This window comes from Pyrus communis, chromosome 16 (assembly GCF_041283825.1).
Source record: "Pyrus communis isolate YQ-2024b chromosome 16, ASM4128382v1, whole genome shotgun sequence".
Classification (NCBI taxonomy): Eukaryota; Viridiplantae; Streptophyta; class Magnoliopsida; order Rosales; family Rosaceae; genus Pyrus; species Pyrus communis.
In genome coordinates, this window is record NC_142580.1 from 2,963,652 (window position 1) to 2,980,581 (window position 16,930).

The following is a 16,930-nucleotide window of genomic DNA, read 5'->3' on the forward strand; positions in this document are numbered from 1 at the left end:
AATCTTTAGTGTTTGGAGTTTTTCTACTTGTTTGCTTTCAAATATCCCATATATTTGATAAAAAAACAATATTATTTTTTGTTGAAATAGATAAATAATATATTTTAAAATAGTATTTGTAAAATAATATTTTAGAAGGAATAAATAATATTATGATATTCCTCTTGTGCTTTTTACATGGAGAGAAATATCATAATATTAGTGGGGTAAATTCCTGCCCAAATCTTCGAAGTCTGAAAGGGGATGAGAGATATTTGTTTTTGTGGGGTGTGAGTCGTGTGACTACGTAAGCTGTCATATAAAGTGGAATTATTCCACTATTATGATGATTAAATTAGTAAAATACACACCTTCCTAAGATGTTGAATTTGTCTTAAACATATTTTAATACTATATAAATAAATAGAATAATCACCGTGCTTAATGTGGCTGTAGTGTTTTGGAGTTTACTTGTGGAGCCACGAGTTTGACTCCATTCGTTAATGCCAACAAGTCCAGCTTAGTCCATCTATCTCCCTTTTTAAATAAGACATGAGACAAAATTTCAAACCAAATTTACAAATTAAATAACGTATCATCAATAGAAAATAAGCATGTTAATTGATACTTAATTAATAATTCAATCATCAACAACCACATCATTTGGTTTACACAATTTGGTTTAAGATTTGAACTGTCTATCTTTTAGGTATTCCCTAAAAAATCACCCAAATACGTCTACCAAGAACCACTCAAATCTAAAACCATATGAGTGTTGGATTAAGGGTTTAGGGTTTCTTTGTAGAGCTGTATAATCCATTTTTTCCACTACAAATAAATATCTTAATGGTTTTGGATTTCTAGTGTGCAAGAATGACCAATGAATGATGTTCTAAAATATGGACGATTCAAATCGTTAAAATACATAACAGAGTAAACCTTAAAAAAATACATATAAAAATTGAGTGAAAAAATGATGTTGCACATTCCCCCTACATATATAATACACACACACACACACACAAATATATGTATATGTATATGTATATCCCCGATGGGAACAGGGACAATCTTAGAGTATAATCTTTTATTTTGTTTTATTGAGAATTCATTACCTATCCGATCCCCTATCAAGGAAGAGGATCCTTTTCTGAGCTCAGAATGGGGATCCTCCTGATCACGAAATTCAAACCGTTCAAATTTAATTCAACGGTTACAATTATTATAACTTTTAGAAGACCCTCTTGTTTGGAGCTATTGGATTAAATTTGAACGGTCTGAATTTTGTGATCAGGAGGATCCTCTCCTGAGCTCAGGAGAGGATCCTCTTCCCCCTATCAAATATATGTTGCATTGATTAGCACATGGTATTATGATTATTGAAATAGCGGCTGTAATCTGGTAGGGCGGGCCCGCCATGGATTAAGATTAACCAATTTTGTTTTTGTGTTGGGATTTTATAATTTATTAGGAGGAGCATCAGCATGCAATGTGCTCGAATATTTCAAAGTGGGTCTCCGTTACGTCTCTCTTACATAAGATGTCTGCAGAAATTGGAAAAATATTTCTAAGTGGAGGTGGGTCAGGTCATGTGCTCGAATTATTCCATCTTTGGCTGCTTTTTCTGCCCTGCGGCCCCGTGAAGCTCCTCCACGTACTTGTTGCTGCTGCCCCGTGAAGCTCCTCCACGTACTTGTTGCTGCTGCCCCGTGAAGCTCCTCCACCATCATATCATATGGGAACAGGATCTCACAATTTATATTTAAACATGTGATGTATCACTTATGTTCTTATCACAATTAAAATTTTTTTCCTCTCTAGATCCAACGATCATAAATTATTCAACTTTTTGTTTGCTTTCTCGTTGGAAACGATGCACTTCTCTTCACTTCTTTTTTTTTTTTTCTTCTGTTCAACTTCTTCTTTTCTCCTCTTTCCCTATCCCCTCGGTCTTCTCTTCTCCCTCTTTATCTCCTCGGATTTCTAGTATCCGAATGGAAAGAATCTCAATCATGGGAGATTTGAAAAAAAATGACTACTTATATATAAAGATCGGGTAAAGTAAGATCTCTTATCTTATGTACTAAGTTTGAATTCCCTCATCATAATTTAAAATTATCGGCTCCTTTATTTCTTTAAATTGAAATTTTAAAGTTAATATACTTGCATGAGATTAATTAACCTAAAAGGATTTCTATGTCGGTAAGTGGGTTCCATTTTTTGGCAAAAGGGTAACTTTTTCAAACATCGAGAAAGTGTCGACGTGGCCTTACGGATAAAAAGCAAAAGTAAATCCGAGACACAAGGCACACGTGCGCACACTATTAATTCTCTCCTGCCCAAATGATGACGTCATGATAAAGAAAAGCCCAAATATAGTAAAAACACACATGCAAGTTGCAACCACAACGTAACGTGGAGGTTCCCACACTCTACTCCCTGCACATTGCCATCATTTTCCAAACAGGATCTTTTTGGTGAGGATCCCAGAGATCTGTAAATCATGTTCATTCATTGTATATCGTGCAGTTACCTTTTGTCAAGTACTGTTTATTTTTATTTTTAAATAAAAATATTTAAAATAATTTTTGACTGCACAATGTACGATGAACCGACACGATTTACAGATCCCAGGGATCCTCACAAAGAGGATCCGGACTCCTCATATTCTTGTACATCATTGTTCAAACGATGCCACATGTCATGTAAATATTACGGTATCATAAACCAATCACGCCATGTCAAGATTGAGTTACTGCAACCATGACGTAACATCACATGTGCAGATAAGTTTCTCTAATCGGTGTATTTTCAGTACATGGAAAAGAAACTAACTAATTGGAAATTGAAAAAACGAGTACTGAACTAACTTGAAGCAAAAGGCTCACGGAAACTACCCTTTCGAGTGTTGTGTTCAGGCAACAGCTTCATCTAGTTGAAATTAGAATACCTTTTCTTCCACCAGGGCCTCCATGGATGTACGCTCGGATTGCACAGCTGCAAATGCAGATCTTACCGGGTGCTCTGGGTTCTGGAATAGAAGATCGTTGTTTTCCTTCTATGTGAGAAGACGAAAATGGTTAACAAGGAAGTTGCGCGGCTGGGTGACGGCCAACTTCTAAAAGGAGGCTTGGCATCGAATGTTACTACATGAAGAAATCAGTCGCGAGTATTGCCCAACCGTGAATTTCTTCTAGCAATGATCTCAGCTGCCCAACTCTTTCCTAGTTCAGTTTGGAATTTGCCTGGGGAAACAAAAGTCAAACAAAAAAAATAATAGTTACAAATAGCAGAAAACACAAATTTTCCTTCTCTAATCAGCATCAATATAAATCGATCTACCTGCTGTCGAAATGAAGAACTCATCCAGCACCTTTCCGTGTTCTGTTACGGGAATAAAAATATCAAACGAGGAGGACAAGAAAGCCAACAAAGTTACAGCAAAAGAGTGAAACATTTTACCCATTTCGTATTCCAATGCTTGCAGAATCATTTCAACCTGGACAGAATTGCATAACATATTAAACGGAGGGGAAATCTTAAGAAATAGTGGAAGGTCAGAAAGGTCTATATCCGTAACTCATGTCTGCCCATATAAGCACGCAGCACTTACACAGAAGTAGGAATGAGTAAATTTCTAATTTCAAGTTGTTTTGCAACCTAAAGAGCTAAATTAGACACTTCATCTGTATGCCTAATATATTGAAGCATGTTCATATAACATTAAATGCGAATGTCATTATATGCGTACTTTGTCAAAATCTTTCACAAGATTAGCCTCTATGGACGAATTATTTTCATACTCTGACCAAAGTTCTTTGATCTCTTCAGCTGCAGATAAGAACATTACAGTTAATGCAATTCCGGAAGTGAATATTTTCAGATAATCAAATAGTTCCATGAATATAAGAATTAATGATCACCCCTAATCCCTCCACCGAGAACTAAACACATTTCATCCAATGCTTCTTGCTCCATTTTACTCTTTACTGCTTTCGGTACACCATCGGATGGTGTTATATCTCCGACAATAGCTGAGAATAGTCCAAAAGCAATCTAACATCAAAACACATTGCTATACATATGCATGTGTGTGCGCGCGAGCGTGCGAGTATGTACATATATGTATCTGTAGAAAGACAGATGTACACAACACATGCACGTCTGACCATGAGTCTGCAGCAAACATAGCAGCACACTCTAAAATGATAACACAAGCAGGATTGCTAAAATCACAACAAGAAAACCTTATTCTGTACATAGGAAAAACTAACGACATATTTAACAAATTTAGTTTTTACGGTAAAAACTAAAAATGAACTACCCAGTGTGCCCTAATAACACTCCGATTGTATTAGTATTACCATATGAAGCAAGGGTCATGAACTTTTCCGGAAACTTCACTTCAAACCAGCAAGACAAACAGGCACAAATATCACTTTACTTATCGTTTTCCTAATTAGTACCTTTCTTATATGCTAAAGTACAGTTTTTCTATTTTTCAGCTAGCTAATCTTAGCATCATCATAAATTAGCATGGCTACGACAAACGTAAAAAGAATATAACTCTAATGTCTATTACATCTAAAGCTGATTCTTAGATAGAATCACACTAAACTCCGATTTTGGGAAATATGATACAGAAATAATGTGAAAGAACAAGGGAACAAAAGATACCTTCTGCGATGTCATGCACAATTGCTATCTTGATACACCTGTTCAAATAAGGGATGGCAAAAATGAGAAAATAAGGTACTGCACACAAAAAAGTCCAAGTCGCATATCGATTACCAGTATAATCAAGCAAGGTCGATTAGAAAATGATAAAGAGAATAGGCCATTATATAGCATCACAAACTCCAACCTTTCTCTATTCAATCCTGGAACGTCACCAGCAATCAAAGACATCAAAGCCATGCGGTACATGTGATCTGCGATGGACTCTGGACCCTTTATTCCCTGATTGATCCAACCCTTCCTTTTTGTGGTCTACAAGAGAGAGGGAGATGATATCGTGAATCTTCTCGCAATTCATACCGTGAAGACATTATATTTACACCGCTACTATTACTTCGCAGTTTGCAGAAATCATTTTGATCTTCATTAGGAAACCTATCATAGTTTTAAAACTAAAGTTACTAAATCCTTCCCAGTAAGTCGCATCTTTCACAACCCAATTCAATTTCTTCAATTTGTCTTACTTGGCATATGGATTGTATTCCGAATCATCCCAATAAATATTTTCACAATGTGAAACATGCAGTTCAATTCAAGCGTCAATCTTTGTTTGGTAGCTGAGAAAATTCTTAAGTACCTAAAATTTTTAACTTTCCCACTACCTACCACCCACCTAATCTCTCAAATTGCAACACAAATTTTCAATCTTTATACAACCGCAGAACACAGATACAAACAATTTTCCAACTTTTCATTTTCTCGGTAGCCAAACAGAGAGAAAACTAGCAGAATTAGTGCATACCTTGAGACGGTGACACAATGTGAGAAAATCAATGGCGGAGGACGCGGATGAAGAACCCGAGGACCCAATCGAAGCTTCGGATTCGTCCAAATTCACTGAGCGCTTGGACGCGAAGCCGTCCGGACTGGGCGCCTGGCAACGAACGGAGACGAGCCTGGCGGCCGGGACTTCGGTGGAAAATCCGGGTCTGGAGAAGGTCCGATTGAAGAAAGCGAGAGGCGAACGAGGTGGAACAGAGCGGGTCAGTGGAGCCGCGCAGCGGGTTGGGGAATTAAGCGCCATAATTCCCTGAGATTGAAACCAACGATTAGCTCTGTCGAGGAATTTCTTTTGCTTCCCGAAGTATATACTTTTTTTTTTTTCTCACAACTTTTTTTTTTTTTCCTGAAAAATACTTACGTAGGGTTTAATTTGTCAGTAAATTATGCTGGGTAATATTATAATTTACCTAAAATTTAGCACGTGTCAATAAATTATAATTTTTTTTTATTTTCTATTATGCCGCTTTTATCCTCATCCACGTCATTTCAATTTCCATGTCAGCATTTTACATAGTCTTTGAAGAAAATAAGATTTTTTTCATTCCTAAAATGCCCCTTACCTTCTTCTGTTAAATCTGAGATCGAAATATTGAGTTCCTAATTTGAATTTTCATCTCATAATTTGAATTTTTGTAATAACCTAATACATTTGCAATGCGAAAAATTATGAGATGAAAAATAAGTAAATATGTTTGTTTTTAGTGTGCCTCAACACAAAATAATATATCACATGTTATCATACAAGTAAAGTAACACTTAAAAAATAGTACTCCTTAATACTTTTCTTCACATTTTGTGTAATGGGGAATTCGTGGACTTTGATGTTTTGAGAGTGTGTTGCAAGTGCGTTTCCCACATATATCACAACTCCAATGCACCTCATGCATGCGGTGATTTTACTATCTCAACAGACTTGCCCCAGTCAAAGCAGCTGGAAAATTGCACAAGTCATCGATCTTTCTACTTCCACGAGAAATACTACAATTTATGTAGCAGTGTGTCTGTTGACAGGTCGTAGCCTTGTAGCACAGTAGGGCAATTGACACAACGTTTGCTTCTTCATGAAACGAACCACCTAGGATATATAACTTTTTGAGTCTAAGTCACACAATAATTATCATCATTTATAAATCAGAATACAAGACTTCTCACTTGTAAAGAAAATAATAACATAGTATTGAAAAGCAAGTTCTAATCTTTTATGCAGTTGTCAATGGCTTATGTGATCGAATGCCACTGGATAGAATCTCACAATATGAGAGAGACATTCCACATAGTGTAAAACCTGAATTACTACACTGGATAGAAAATGATTTATTCAATTCAATCCCATTGTTTGGGCCCTTAGAACATGGCACCCTTAGGGCTTTCTATTTTATTGTATTGAAAGCCCAATGTATTGAGATTTCCCTATTAGGTTAGGTCACTTTAGGGCAAGCGGATCATTTATGATGAAAACAGATGGACTTCATAGCCAGGACATTGAGGAACATCTAGAAAGGCATTTAGAGAATCGGTCTTATTCTTTCTTTGTTTGTTCCATTTGAAGAGAAGAAGAATCCCAAAGAATCGATCTTTCCTTCAGGACCCCATAGTAACAACAACGAGTGCGTTGAACTATTAACTAGAGTGGAAACTGCCGCGGTTAAGATTTTACAGCCTTCCAAATAGGAACTTGCCAATCCATGGATAGACCATGAAGTTACAAAGGTTTTACCTATGAACCAAGGTGAGAATTATAATTAACCCTAAGAATCTTGATTAACAATAAGAGCTTATTAGAATAAAAATTGGCATTATTATTGCATTGTCTACATGATTTCCTTAATAAAATCGTCTTCAGTCAAGGCTGCATCCAAGTCCAACACAAGATTCACTCTCGTGACTCCAACTAATTACGAGATTATTGCATTGTTTATACATAATTATGCATAGCTAGCCCTCTAACTCATATTAGTACATCTGCTTAATATATATGATTTCTCATATGACACCCTACCAATCTGCATCTTTCCCGGCCCTCTTCTAATCGTTCTTCGGAATAGTACGTCTGGCTGCATTTGATCGGTACGGTTTTATCATTTTTTAATCTGTATACACACTTGTTTCACAAATTATACGATAATTTACACTAAAATCATTTAAACAATATTCAAGAATGCGTTTTAACAAAAACAAATTTATATAAAAAAAAAACTTTGTGTGTTTCGTTTCCGTGATCAGATTGCAGGTTCATCAAGCATGGTGATGAGGAGTCTGATCGAGTTGTTAGAAACTCTGAAATCAAAACTGAGGATTTTAAATAAAAGAAATGCATATGCGATAATTGGGAAAACTGAGAGCATGAGGATGGACGCGAGGCACAGGAAAGCTCAGGCATCGATTGCACGGACTCTCAAGAATTCCGATTACTGGAGGAACAAGAGCTACGCATAGCCGCTGATCCGTGACGTGATCGTTTGAAACCAGAATTTCCCTTTTTATTTATGTGTGATTGCTGAAAATAATGTGTTTTTAGCAAAATGTTCTTTGATTTGAAGGAGCTAGATATATAATATGTTACTGTTTGGACCCAAAATTACATCATCGGTTCAAATAATCGAGGCCGTCAGATGATTAGAGATTTTTCTTAACATTACTATTGTTTTTTTTTTTTTTCATAGTAATTATCTTGAAAATATCCATCCTTAAAATGTACAGAGTTGTGATACACGTAAAGCTCTATGCAGAAGAGGTTATGTGAAATGCCGTGCAGCATTAGAGTCCCATATTGCATGCAGAACCACGTGGAACAATACCATAAGGATGCAATTAATATTGGATGATCAGCATGTGGATATGCCTTTTGGATTAGTCAAAATGAGGTGACGTGATGGGATCAGGGTGGTTTTGCAGATAATGCAAAACTATCCCAAGGTGGTTTTGCAGATAATGCAAAACTATCAACCATGGTATTTTAATTATCATGCATGCATGGTTGCACTTGGACCAATATAATGGAGAAAGAGAAGTTTCTGTTGGAATATGATGCATTCATTTGGTCAGGCCACATATGTGGGAAGATACATTTAATCTTTTCAAGGAAAATTAAGAGATAGCCTTTATCATATCTTGGAGATATTGGACGGCTAAGGTGATGGGACACAAGTTTGAGTCAAGTGATGTTCTACAAAGTTAGAGCGACAATTGAACTCTACAAAGTTATCAAGCCGTGCCAAGCAAAAGACAGTTACTATAAATATAGAGTCGTATACAACATTTGGGGGCTTCTTCAATTCAACACACAAATTGCCCTGCGCAAACCTCTCAAACATCTTGAGATTTTTTATTTTCTTTTTCCGCCAACAAATCTTCAGTTTGGATAAACAGCACTGTGAAGGCAACCGGCGAACATCTTCAGTTTGGATAAACAGCACTGTTGCCGTAGAATCAGCCGACCGAGGAGCACCTTCAGTTTGAATAAACAGCACTGCATCGAGGCCGACTGGTTACCTATCCAAGTCTCGGTCAAGAAGGGTTTCTGAATCCTTATTGGCAAATGTCATCTTATTAGCTTTCTCAGCAAAGTAAGGTGTTACAAGTTACTATATTCGGCACATTGAACGCCGGGTGATTTTATGATTGGATACTCACAAGTGAGTTTCAGAGTTCAACATTCTGACGACCGAACCACATTTACCATCAAGATGTACATCTCTTTTGAGTACCTGTGTCCATATAGTTTGGAGCTGGTTCGACGTGCTTATACTCTTACGAATATAATCACCGTGACCAAACCCGGTGTCGACGATTCGTGAACTTTGTAGAACTAGCAGCTTTGTCTTCAGGCTTGAGAATCCAAAGGCCGAGACGTGTTCCTTCCTCGGTCACAGTTGCAAGATCAAGAAATCAGTAACGCGTTCAACTCAACATTAACAAATTTTACTCCTCGGCCGAGCTTGACCGACGAGTTGGCAAGTCCCGCATCAACCAAATGACGTAGTTAGCTCATTAGTTACTCGGCATGCGCACCACGTAGGCTTTGTAGTTTTTAGGGTCAACAGTTACATATATGAAAATGGTTCTACTCTTTGTGTCAGCAGTTTAATATTGTTTCAAGTCATCAGAACGCCACGTTATGGTGTTACAACTTCTTAATTCAGTTTTGGATTTTGAGACTTTCTTTTAATACAAGCGATATTGGAAGAGGTCTATTTATAATTTAGAACTGAGAATTGACATCTGATATTCCCCCTTGATCCAAAAAAAGGCAAACCCAAATTAGGTCTACTCAACCTTCTGCATTTAAATTTGACCATTGATTCTTATTATATCTTCAATCCAACGGCTAGAAAAAAAAGAAAAAGAGTTTATATTAGAAAATTAATTAGTTAATTCGGTATTTTAACTTATATACAAAGATCATTTTCTAGCAGTTTTCGAAAAGAGAAAAATAATGTGCATAAATCATTTTCATTAACCAAGTATTGATAAGTGACATTAGCCTAAATTTGATTGCTTGGCTAAGGCTCTGCTTCCCTCTATTATTTTCCCACGTCCAAAGCCTATAAATATCTTCATACTCGGCCCTCATAAGCCGACCCAACAACTCCAGTTTGCAGCTTTAAACAGTTATTCAAACCATGTGGAAGTACATACATCTAACCTACACCCACATAACCTGGCTTTTCAACTTCTTGGTTTACCATTCCTTCTCCATACATTATGATCACTGCTTTGATGAACTATTGCCTGCCGACCAAGCCACAGAGTTATCACTTACCACAGTCCGGTACAAACCCAATGCTGGGACGAATTCGGAGAGTAGTACTGCCGAATGTTGTGTGTGTCTATGCAAAATTGACGAAGGAGAAGAGATTAGAGAACTGATATGCGCTCATCTCTTTCATAAACCATGCTTGGACGGGTGGACTGGATTTAAATGTGCAACGTGTCCGATTTGCCGCAGTCGCCTAGCTCCACCAAGAAGCACACAACTCCAGCAGCAGTTTGATGGACAAGTGGAAGTGCTGCTGTTCCAGTTTTGTTCTTTCAGATCGGATAGTGATCGTGGCGATAGATGGTGGCTGCGTTGAACCAAAGAGAGAGAAGCAGCACAGAGAGTCATGCCAGATTTAAATGAATAATTATATGATACAAATAACGCATGAATGCGATCCCTTGTTAGCAAATATCTGTTGATATATATATATATCTAATGTAAAAGAGTCAAACGTCTAATAATTTGTCGTTCAGTTCTACTGTCATAATAATATAGTATATTTGTTTTCACAGTTCATCAAGATAATATTATTTGTTACCTTAATTGTCGATTTGTTATGAATGATTAAACGGTATTCAAATCAAATGAATTATTTTAGAACGGTAATCCTTCTAACATACTAGCTAGATCGGTAAATATAGACCTTTTTGGACAAATATCTTGTATGATTGTTGACTTTCTCAACATGTCTAGGGAAATATCTTGTATGATAATCCAGGCAAAAAAGTAAGCTAAGTACAGAGTGAGAAAACCTGAATCCTAATAAAATTTCCCAATGGTTTGTTTAGCTTTCCAACTCTGATTACTGATGCAAACTGTATGCATTAAAACTTAATATATTGGAAAGTACACCAGGTCAGTCGAATGTTACATAATATTTGGAATAATAAACTTGACTTAATTGCAGTAAGTTTATAAGGAAGCTGGTGACTCCCAAGGCTACCGGCAAAGTTGCTGATGCGCTTTTAAGTGCGTATGCAAGTCTTCGTCCTCTTCCATCCGCATCCCTTGCTTTGTCACCGCTCACCGGAACTCGAACAAGAAGAAAAATACGACCAACGTACTCTTCCGGGTTTGGTGGACGAGCTTATTTGCTTACACAAGGTGATTTGCTACCCGTTAGTTAAAAGGGTTTGGTGGGCGAGCTTATTATTCTCCTCGCAAATAGATGAAAAGGAGAATATAGTGCAACTCCTGGCACCCATCTTTCATACATTGATAAGCACGGTATTGAACTCCCCTGTGTACGTGCGGAGCATCAACAGCTTGGTCTGTATATGTTTCCGATGATAGAAAATCAACGCCGTGGCTTCTAATATTTAATCCCATCACTCGAGAGTCCATCAAACTTTCTCCTAATAATACAACTAGACCTTGGTGATCTTCCTTTTGATCTTCTAAGTTGCGAGTTTGGTCAAATATGCGTGTGCATCCACTGTTGTTTGCCCCCTAAATTTGTCATGGGCTTTGCAGGTAGGCGGGGAATTTACTTGAACATGAAATTAAAGACTGCTACAGCCTACCGTTGCATTATTAGTTACCGTTAGTAGACAAGATTTGAGTGATGAAGATTGCGCTTGACGAACCAATATTCTATATATACTAAAACCCAAACTCGAGTGGCACTGTTCTAGGGCAGTGTGCTTCCCTTTTTGCCCCTGCTTGATTTGTATAATTTCGATTTTGCCTCTTCTCGACTCTTCTTCATTTTTGTCTCTCTGGGAAGGGAAAGATCTGGATGTACTCTTCTTTTCTCCTCTCTCTCTCCGTCTGTGTTTGCGCATGGCTATTGGGTTTTCTTGGACGACAGCAGATACCTGCAGCGAAAGAAATCTCACCATGCGGCACCGCCTCTCACGGAACCACCGCAACCACCATCTTTCGGCTCGAATTTTGTGGGTTCTGAAGAGCCGCAGCGACATGCAAATATGTGGTACCCTTTTCTTCTTTCTGTATTTTTTTTATTAGATGCATGGTGGATTTATAGTTGGTAACTATTAAATCGCTTTTGAATTGTGTTGAATTTGGATTTTTGTGTTTTGAATTTTGAATTTGCAGCCTGATCTTCCACTGGAGCATCCAAATTTTGCAGTTGTGTATCAAATGACAGCAACCCTTACAAATTCAAAATTTGAAGCCAAGATACCACCGTCCATATACTTGCATCCCAAATATTGTTAAAAACGAAGAAACAATGGAAATATCCAAATTTTACATTTGGTTATAGCTTTTGTGTAAACGGAGCTTCCATTGAGCTCTTAGTTCTGGGTGTGTCTTTGTTTTCATAATCCTTTAGAGGTTTTGGAATTTTGAGATTTTCTTCGTGGATTTTGTTCATTGGCTTGCTTTGTTGTGAATTTTCTGTTTTTTTATTTTTATTTTTATTTTTAATCTTGAACTGATAATATGCTATGCCTTTCAATTTCTAGCAGTGGATTTATGTTGTGATCTTTTGGTGATTAATTGGGTAATGATCTGCATGTGATTATTTATAGAATATTCATAATTATTTCACAAGATTTGTGCTTCCACTTGCCTTACATTTTTTTTTTCTTTGGGAGTCTGGAAAAATAGTGCCTCTGTTTTTGGCTTAAAAGTTTTAAGATTTATATTCCACTTTGTATGTGATTTGAAAATTGAAAAATATATATGAATTATTCTTAGTGCTTTGGTCATGAAGGGTATTAGCAGGTTGTTCCCCATATGAGAAAATGATTGAAAAAGAAGATTTTTTTTTTTTTAATTATTTGTTGGTTGATTTGTGTATGGACTATGTATTAACTTTTTTTTGGGATTTTGTGTAGAGAGTGCTCTGTGGAAACAGCAATGCAAGGGCAGGATCTGATCGGTAGCACTCAAACAAGGGTTTGTTTCTCAAATCACGTTCATTAGTTAGATTATTAATGTGCTTTGGTAGGAGTTTTCAATATGATTTTATAATTTCTCTTTTTCTTTTTTAGGTTTTTGAACTATCTATGTGATTTATGTTTGATTATAAAGAAAAATTAATAAAACAAAGAGATGCAGCAATTGGAAACATGGCTGCAAGTGATAAGTCAGAATCTTTGTTTTAAATCAATGTACTACATTTGTAGTGTATGCATGTGTAAGCGAAATTCAAATTGTAATACAGGATCTTAAGGCTGTGCAAAATGGTGTACAAAAATGCACACGAGTCGGAATTGTGAAACCAAGTCAACTCTCACTTAGAAGTGTAAGTACTAGGAGGTCATCCTTGAGCGACCTGGCACGAGGAATTTAACCAACATGGTTGGATTTCTGAACTTCATTATATTTTCATGTATTTTTCATATATAGAATGAGTCTATCTGGGGATCGAAACATGTCCTTTTTCTGAATTTTTCAGGGCATGAAAATTCAAGCTCGGGCGGTACCCCCATTTCATTGCAAATGAGACCATTTGACGATGGTAACCCAATGGCTTTCTCTGTTGTGTTTCCTTAATGAGTTAACAATTCCTTACTTTTTACTGAGTTTTTGGCTGTGTATTTTGTATTTCTGAGCTTCAAGGCACATTTGTCCAGTACATATAATTGTTTTTGCGTAATTTAGTATTCAGCACCGCTTGCCAATTTATTGCATGAAAATTTTGAATATCAATGTCAAACTAAATTATACTAAAAGTGGCTGTAAACACTAGAACAGCCTTCGGGCAATCCAGTCTTTAATTGCCTTCCACATAATTGATTTTCTATAGTCACAGATCATATTTCTTTGATTTTGCATGAAATTGACAATAGCCATAATTCGTAGTCTCGGCGGTTTGGAAAACATATGGTAAACCAATGGATAATAAGTTTACCTGGTTATCTATTTGTGCGTATAAAATATTTTTTTGGAAATATGGTTATCTTTTCTGGTCCAGAAGGGGATTTACAATGCAATGTCAGAAAGAGTTTTTGAGTTTTAGTTTACTGGAAATGTAATGGAATATGTGTTTATATTTATATGAGTTTGATAGTTATTACATCTTATTAGCTATGTTCCTTTTTAGAAGCTTTGATCAGAGCATTGCTCTGTGACAATTGTGATTGATCTTGATTGGGAACATTTTGGCATGGGTTGAGAGATAGCTTTTGTGTCATACTTATAACATAGTTTTGCAACCCGCAGCATCGCGCGGGCTCAAATGCTAGTTTATACTATATATTTTGCCCCTTTATATTTATTTTCTTGTCGAGTTTAGTTGGAGGTTTTAAGTATTTGTGATACTTATGCCATATTGTGTTTCTAGGAGCAGCGTGATCGAGTTTGGTGAAAAAGTATGCAAACGGTGGAATTTTTTAGTGATTCTAATTGGAGATGAAAAATACCCAAGGAAGCCACTGGATGAGAGATAAAGATAAGCAAGGAACGAAACTAATCTACCAATATCAGTAGGAAGAGGTCCATTAAGCATGTTGCTTGAAAGATCTAGGCCTGTTAAGCTTGTGCAGTTTGCTACACCCTGGGGAAACTGGCCCTTGAGCCCCAAATCCAAAAGCTTGATATTTAACTTTGCTTTCGTGAGGGTGCCAACACTCGATTCCAATAAAGTTACAGAGGAAGAGAAAAGATGTAGTCCATGTGACTTTGCCAGGAAAGTGGAGATTCCACTTATTTTGGCTTAGCATAAAAAAAAAAAAGAGAAAAGATGCAGGGAGTGGCAGAAAAGAGGAGAACATGGGGTGCCCACTATGAAGTGGAGTTTGGTTGGTCTTCCACTTGTAGCTTTGGGTGGTTTTGGCAATTATTGCCTTTTGTTGAAGGCAATACACGAAAAGAGATAGAGGGGAAGACAGAGAGGAGGACGGACAGAATGGAGCAGCAGAGGAGTAGAGAATTGCAGAGAGCAACATAGCAGAAAAGGAGGAGAAGATCGAAGAGCTTGTCTTGTAAAAAAGGGTTGTTTTCTTTCTTTGATTCTTAATGGATAATCCCTTATGTATTTAGATAAGTATGTATAACTAATTTCCTTTTGCTAGAGTGAGACCGTGAACCTCAACACGATTACGTAAATTTCTCTTTTAATTGCTTAAGTGTTGTTGCATGCTTACTTTGATATTTTCAATCACTGAATTAAACTGTCTATGTGTCTTGATGCTTGATCATCATTAAGATGCATTAGAAAAGTCATCGGATGCAATTTTGAACGAATATCATGTTAAAATTGGTTATGTTTCTTTAACCCTTGTTTTACAGGTGCGAAAATCTCTATCATTGCTTAATTGACTACAAACAAAAAAGATTGTGTCATTGAGTGAGAGTGGCTCAATTTAGGTTTTTTCTTTGGCTTAATGATAAGGACTTTACTTATATAGAGAAATAACTTCACAATATGTAGTGGTCAATTAAAGCGTTTGTTGGAGAATAATTCAAAAATAAATAAAAAACAGAAATAACAAAACTTGAAATTTTAATACTTTATTAACCAAAAATACTTGCTATACATAATGAAATACAAAAATAAATACATGAACTAACTTGATTAACCACAAGTAGAGGCCAACGCAAAAGCAATGTCCTTCGAACAGTATTTTCGTCTCACTCTTGTGCTTGTGGTTCTACAACGTTTGTTCAACTAGGATACAACAACCTAATTCTACAACCCGCACTGGATTATAGAATTCTAGCGAATTGTTTTGTGTATTTACTGTCTAGAAATTTTGTACGGAAGAGAAGGAGGAAGAAAATATGATTCTATTTGGAAACTGAGATTACAAATATATAAGTTGTTTCACATCCTTTCAAATACTTGTTGAATGTATTTGAAAATATACAACTCTTTCTAAAAGTTGTGTCTCTTAATCAAAACGTTTTTTAATTAATATGTTAATTAAAAAACTTAATCCAAAATTAAAATTAATGAATCTGATTAATTTTAACTTCCAAGCCCAAGACACTTATCTTGATTAATTAATATTAATTGTATTAAGCTATATTTTACAAATCGAACCCACACAACCATAAGGCCGAAGCCTTCAATCCATTTGCAAATGGTTCAAATCTCAACCACTCGTGTAGAAGACAAAACATCCCAAGGAGTCTCAAAACTCCAACAGCGTTGACCCTCGGAGTTCAAGCTTTGATTCAAAGGGAAAGAGAAATTGCTTGTGCTTTGTAGTAAATGACCATAATGATTCGATGAGAGATTGTTATTAAAACACAAGTAGCTATTACAAGAGAAAGATTTAAAGAGGAATACTTGTAAATAGAATAAGAGCTTGTTTGGATGTGCTTTTAAAATGACTGAAAACGTTTTTTGTAAAAATATTTTTAGAACCAACCTTTAGTAAAGATGCAAATAAATCTTGGAAAAACAGTTAAAGTGCTTCTTACCAAAAGCACTTTCAATGCTTTTGGAACCCAAAAACATTAGCTAAAAATGCTTTCGGTTATTTTAAAAACACATTCAAACGAACCTAAAACGACAATGAATTGAAAGAGCGTTTTGATTTTTTTTTTTTTTTTTTTTTTTTGAACGCCAAGAGCTTTTTGATTTTAATTGAAAGAAATGAAAGGTTGCTAAGCTTGCCAAGTAAAATAAAGCTTTGAAATGAAAAATGTGCAGCTGTAGAGAGATTTGTTTGATTGTTTGAGTGTCCGCATCTTCATGCATTGGCTTCCTTGATGCAAATGCACCACCCTAGTGTGAATACAAAAGCCACT

The 16,930-nt window shown here is 36.3% G+C and overlaps 1 protein-coding gene and 2 long non-coding RNA genes across 4 annotated transcripts; 2 read left to right on the plus strand and 1 right to left on the minus strand.

Moving 5' to 3' along the window:
• Positions 1–2,680: 2,680 nt before the first annotated feature.
• On the minus strand, positions 2,681–5,871 carry LOC137731798 (5'-deoxynucleotidase hdd1). The gene is made up of 8 exons (XM_068471021.2): positions 5,459–5,871; positions 4,844–4,968; positions 4,657–4,694; positions 3,903–4,013; positions 3,731–3,810; positions 3,442–3,478; positions 3,322–3,363; positions 2,681–3,224 (listed from the first exon to the last, which is right to left on the minus strand). Exons 1-8 carry the CDS (start codon positions 5,738–5,740, stop codon positions 3,139–3,141), a joined length of 801 nt encoding a protein of 266 aa, XP_068327122.1. The 5' UTR covers positions 5,741–5,871; the 3' UTR covers positions 2,681–3,138.
• Positions 5,872–7,314: 1,443 nt separating this feature from the next.
• LOC148689831 (uncharacterized) lies at positions 7,315–8,132 on the plus strand. Its single transcript, XR_015958003.1, has 2 exons — positions 7,315–7,566; positions 7,723–8,132. It is a non-coding gene; the product is annotated as an uncharacterized LOC148689831 (long non-coding RNA).
• Positions 8,133–12,388: 4,256 nt separating this feature from the next.
• Positions 12,389–15,292, plus strand: LOC137731612 (uncharacterized). Of its 2 annotated transcripts, XR_015957871.1 has the most exons (5): positions 12,389–12,529; positions 13,066–13,126; positions 13,395–13,531; positions 13,629–13,691; positions 14,523–15,292. It is a non-coding gene; the product is annotated as an uncharacterized LOC137731612 (long non-coding RNA). The 2 variants fall into 2 exon arrangements; XR_011068276.2 differs by lacking the exons at positions 12,389–12,529; positions 13,066–13,126 and having other exon boundaries at positions 13,394–13,531; positions 14,517–15,292.
• Positions 15,293–16,930: the final 1,638 nt, after the last annotated feature.

Bases quoted from the DNA above. Each gene is read 5' to 3' on its own strand.
- LOC137731798 (XM_068471021.2), bottom strand. From the start codon at position 5,740: ATGGCGCTTAATTCCCCAACCCGCTGCGCGGCTCCACTGACCCGCTCT. The intron at 4,695-4,843 runs GTTGGAGTTTGT...TTATTTGAACAG, and splicing joins CCAGGATTGAATAGAGAAAG to GTGTATCAAGATAGCAATTG. The intron at 4,014-4,656 runs GTATCTTTTGTT...GACTATTCTCAG, and splicing joins TGTGCATGACATCGCAGAAG to CTATTGTCGGAGATATAACA.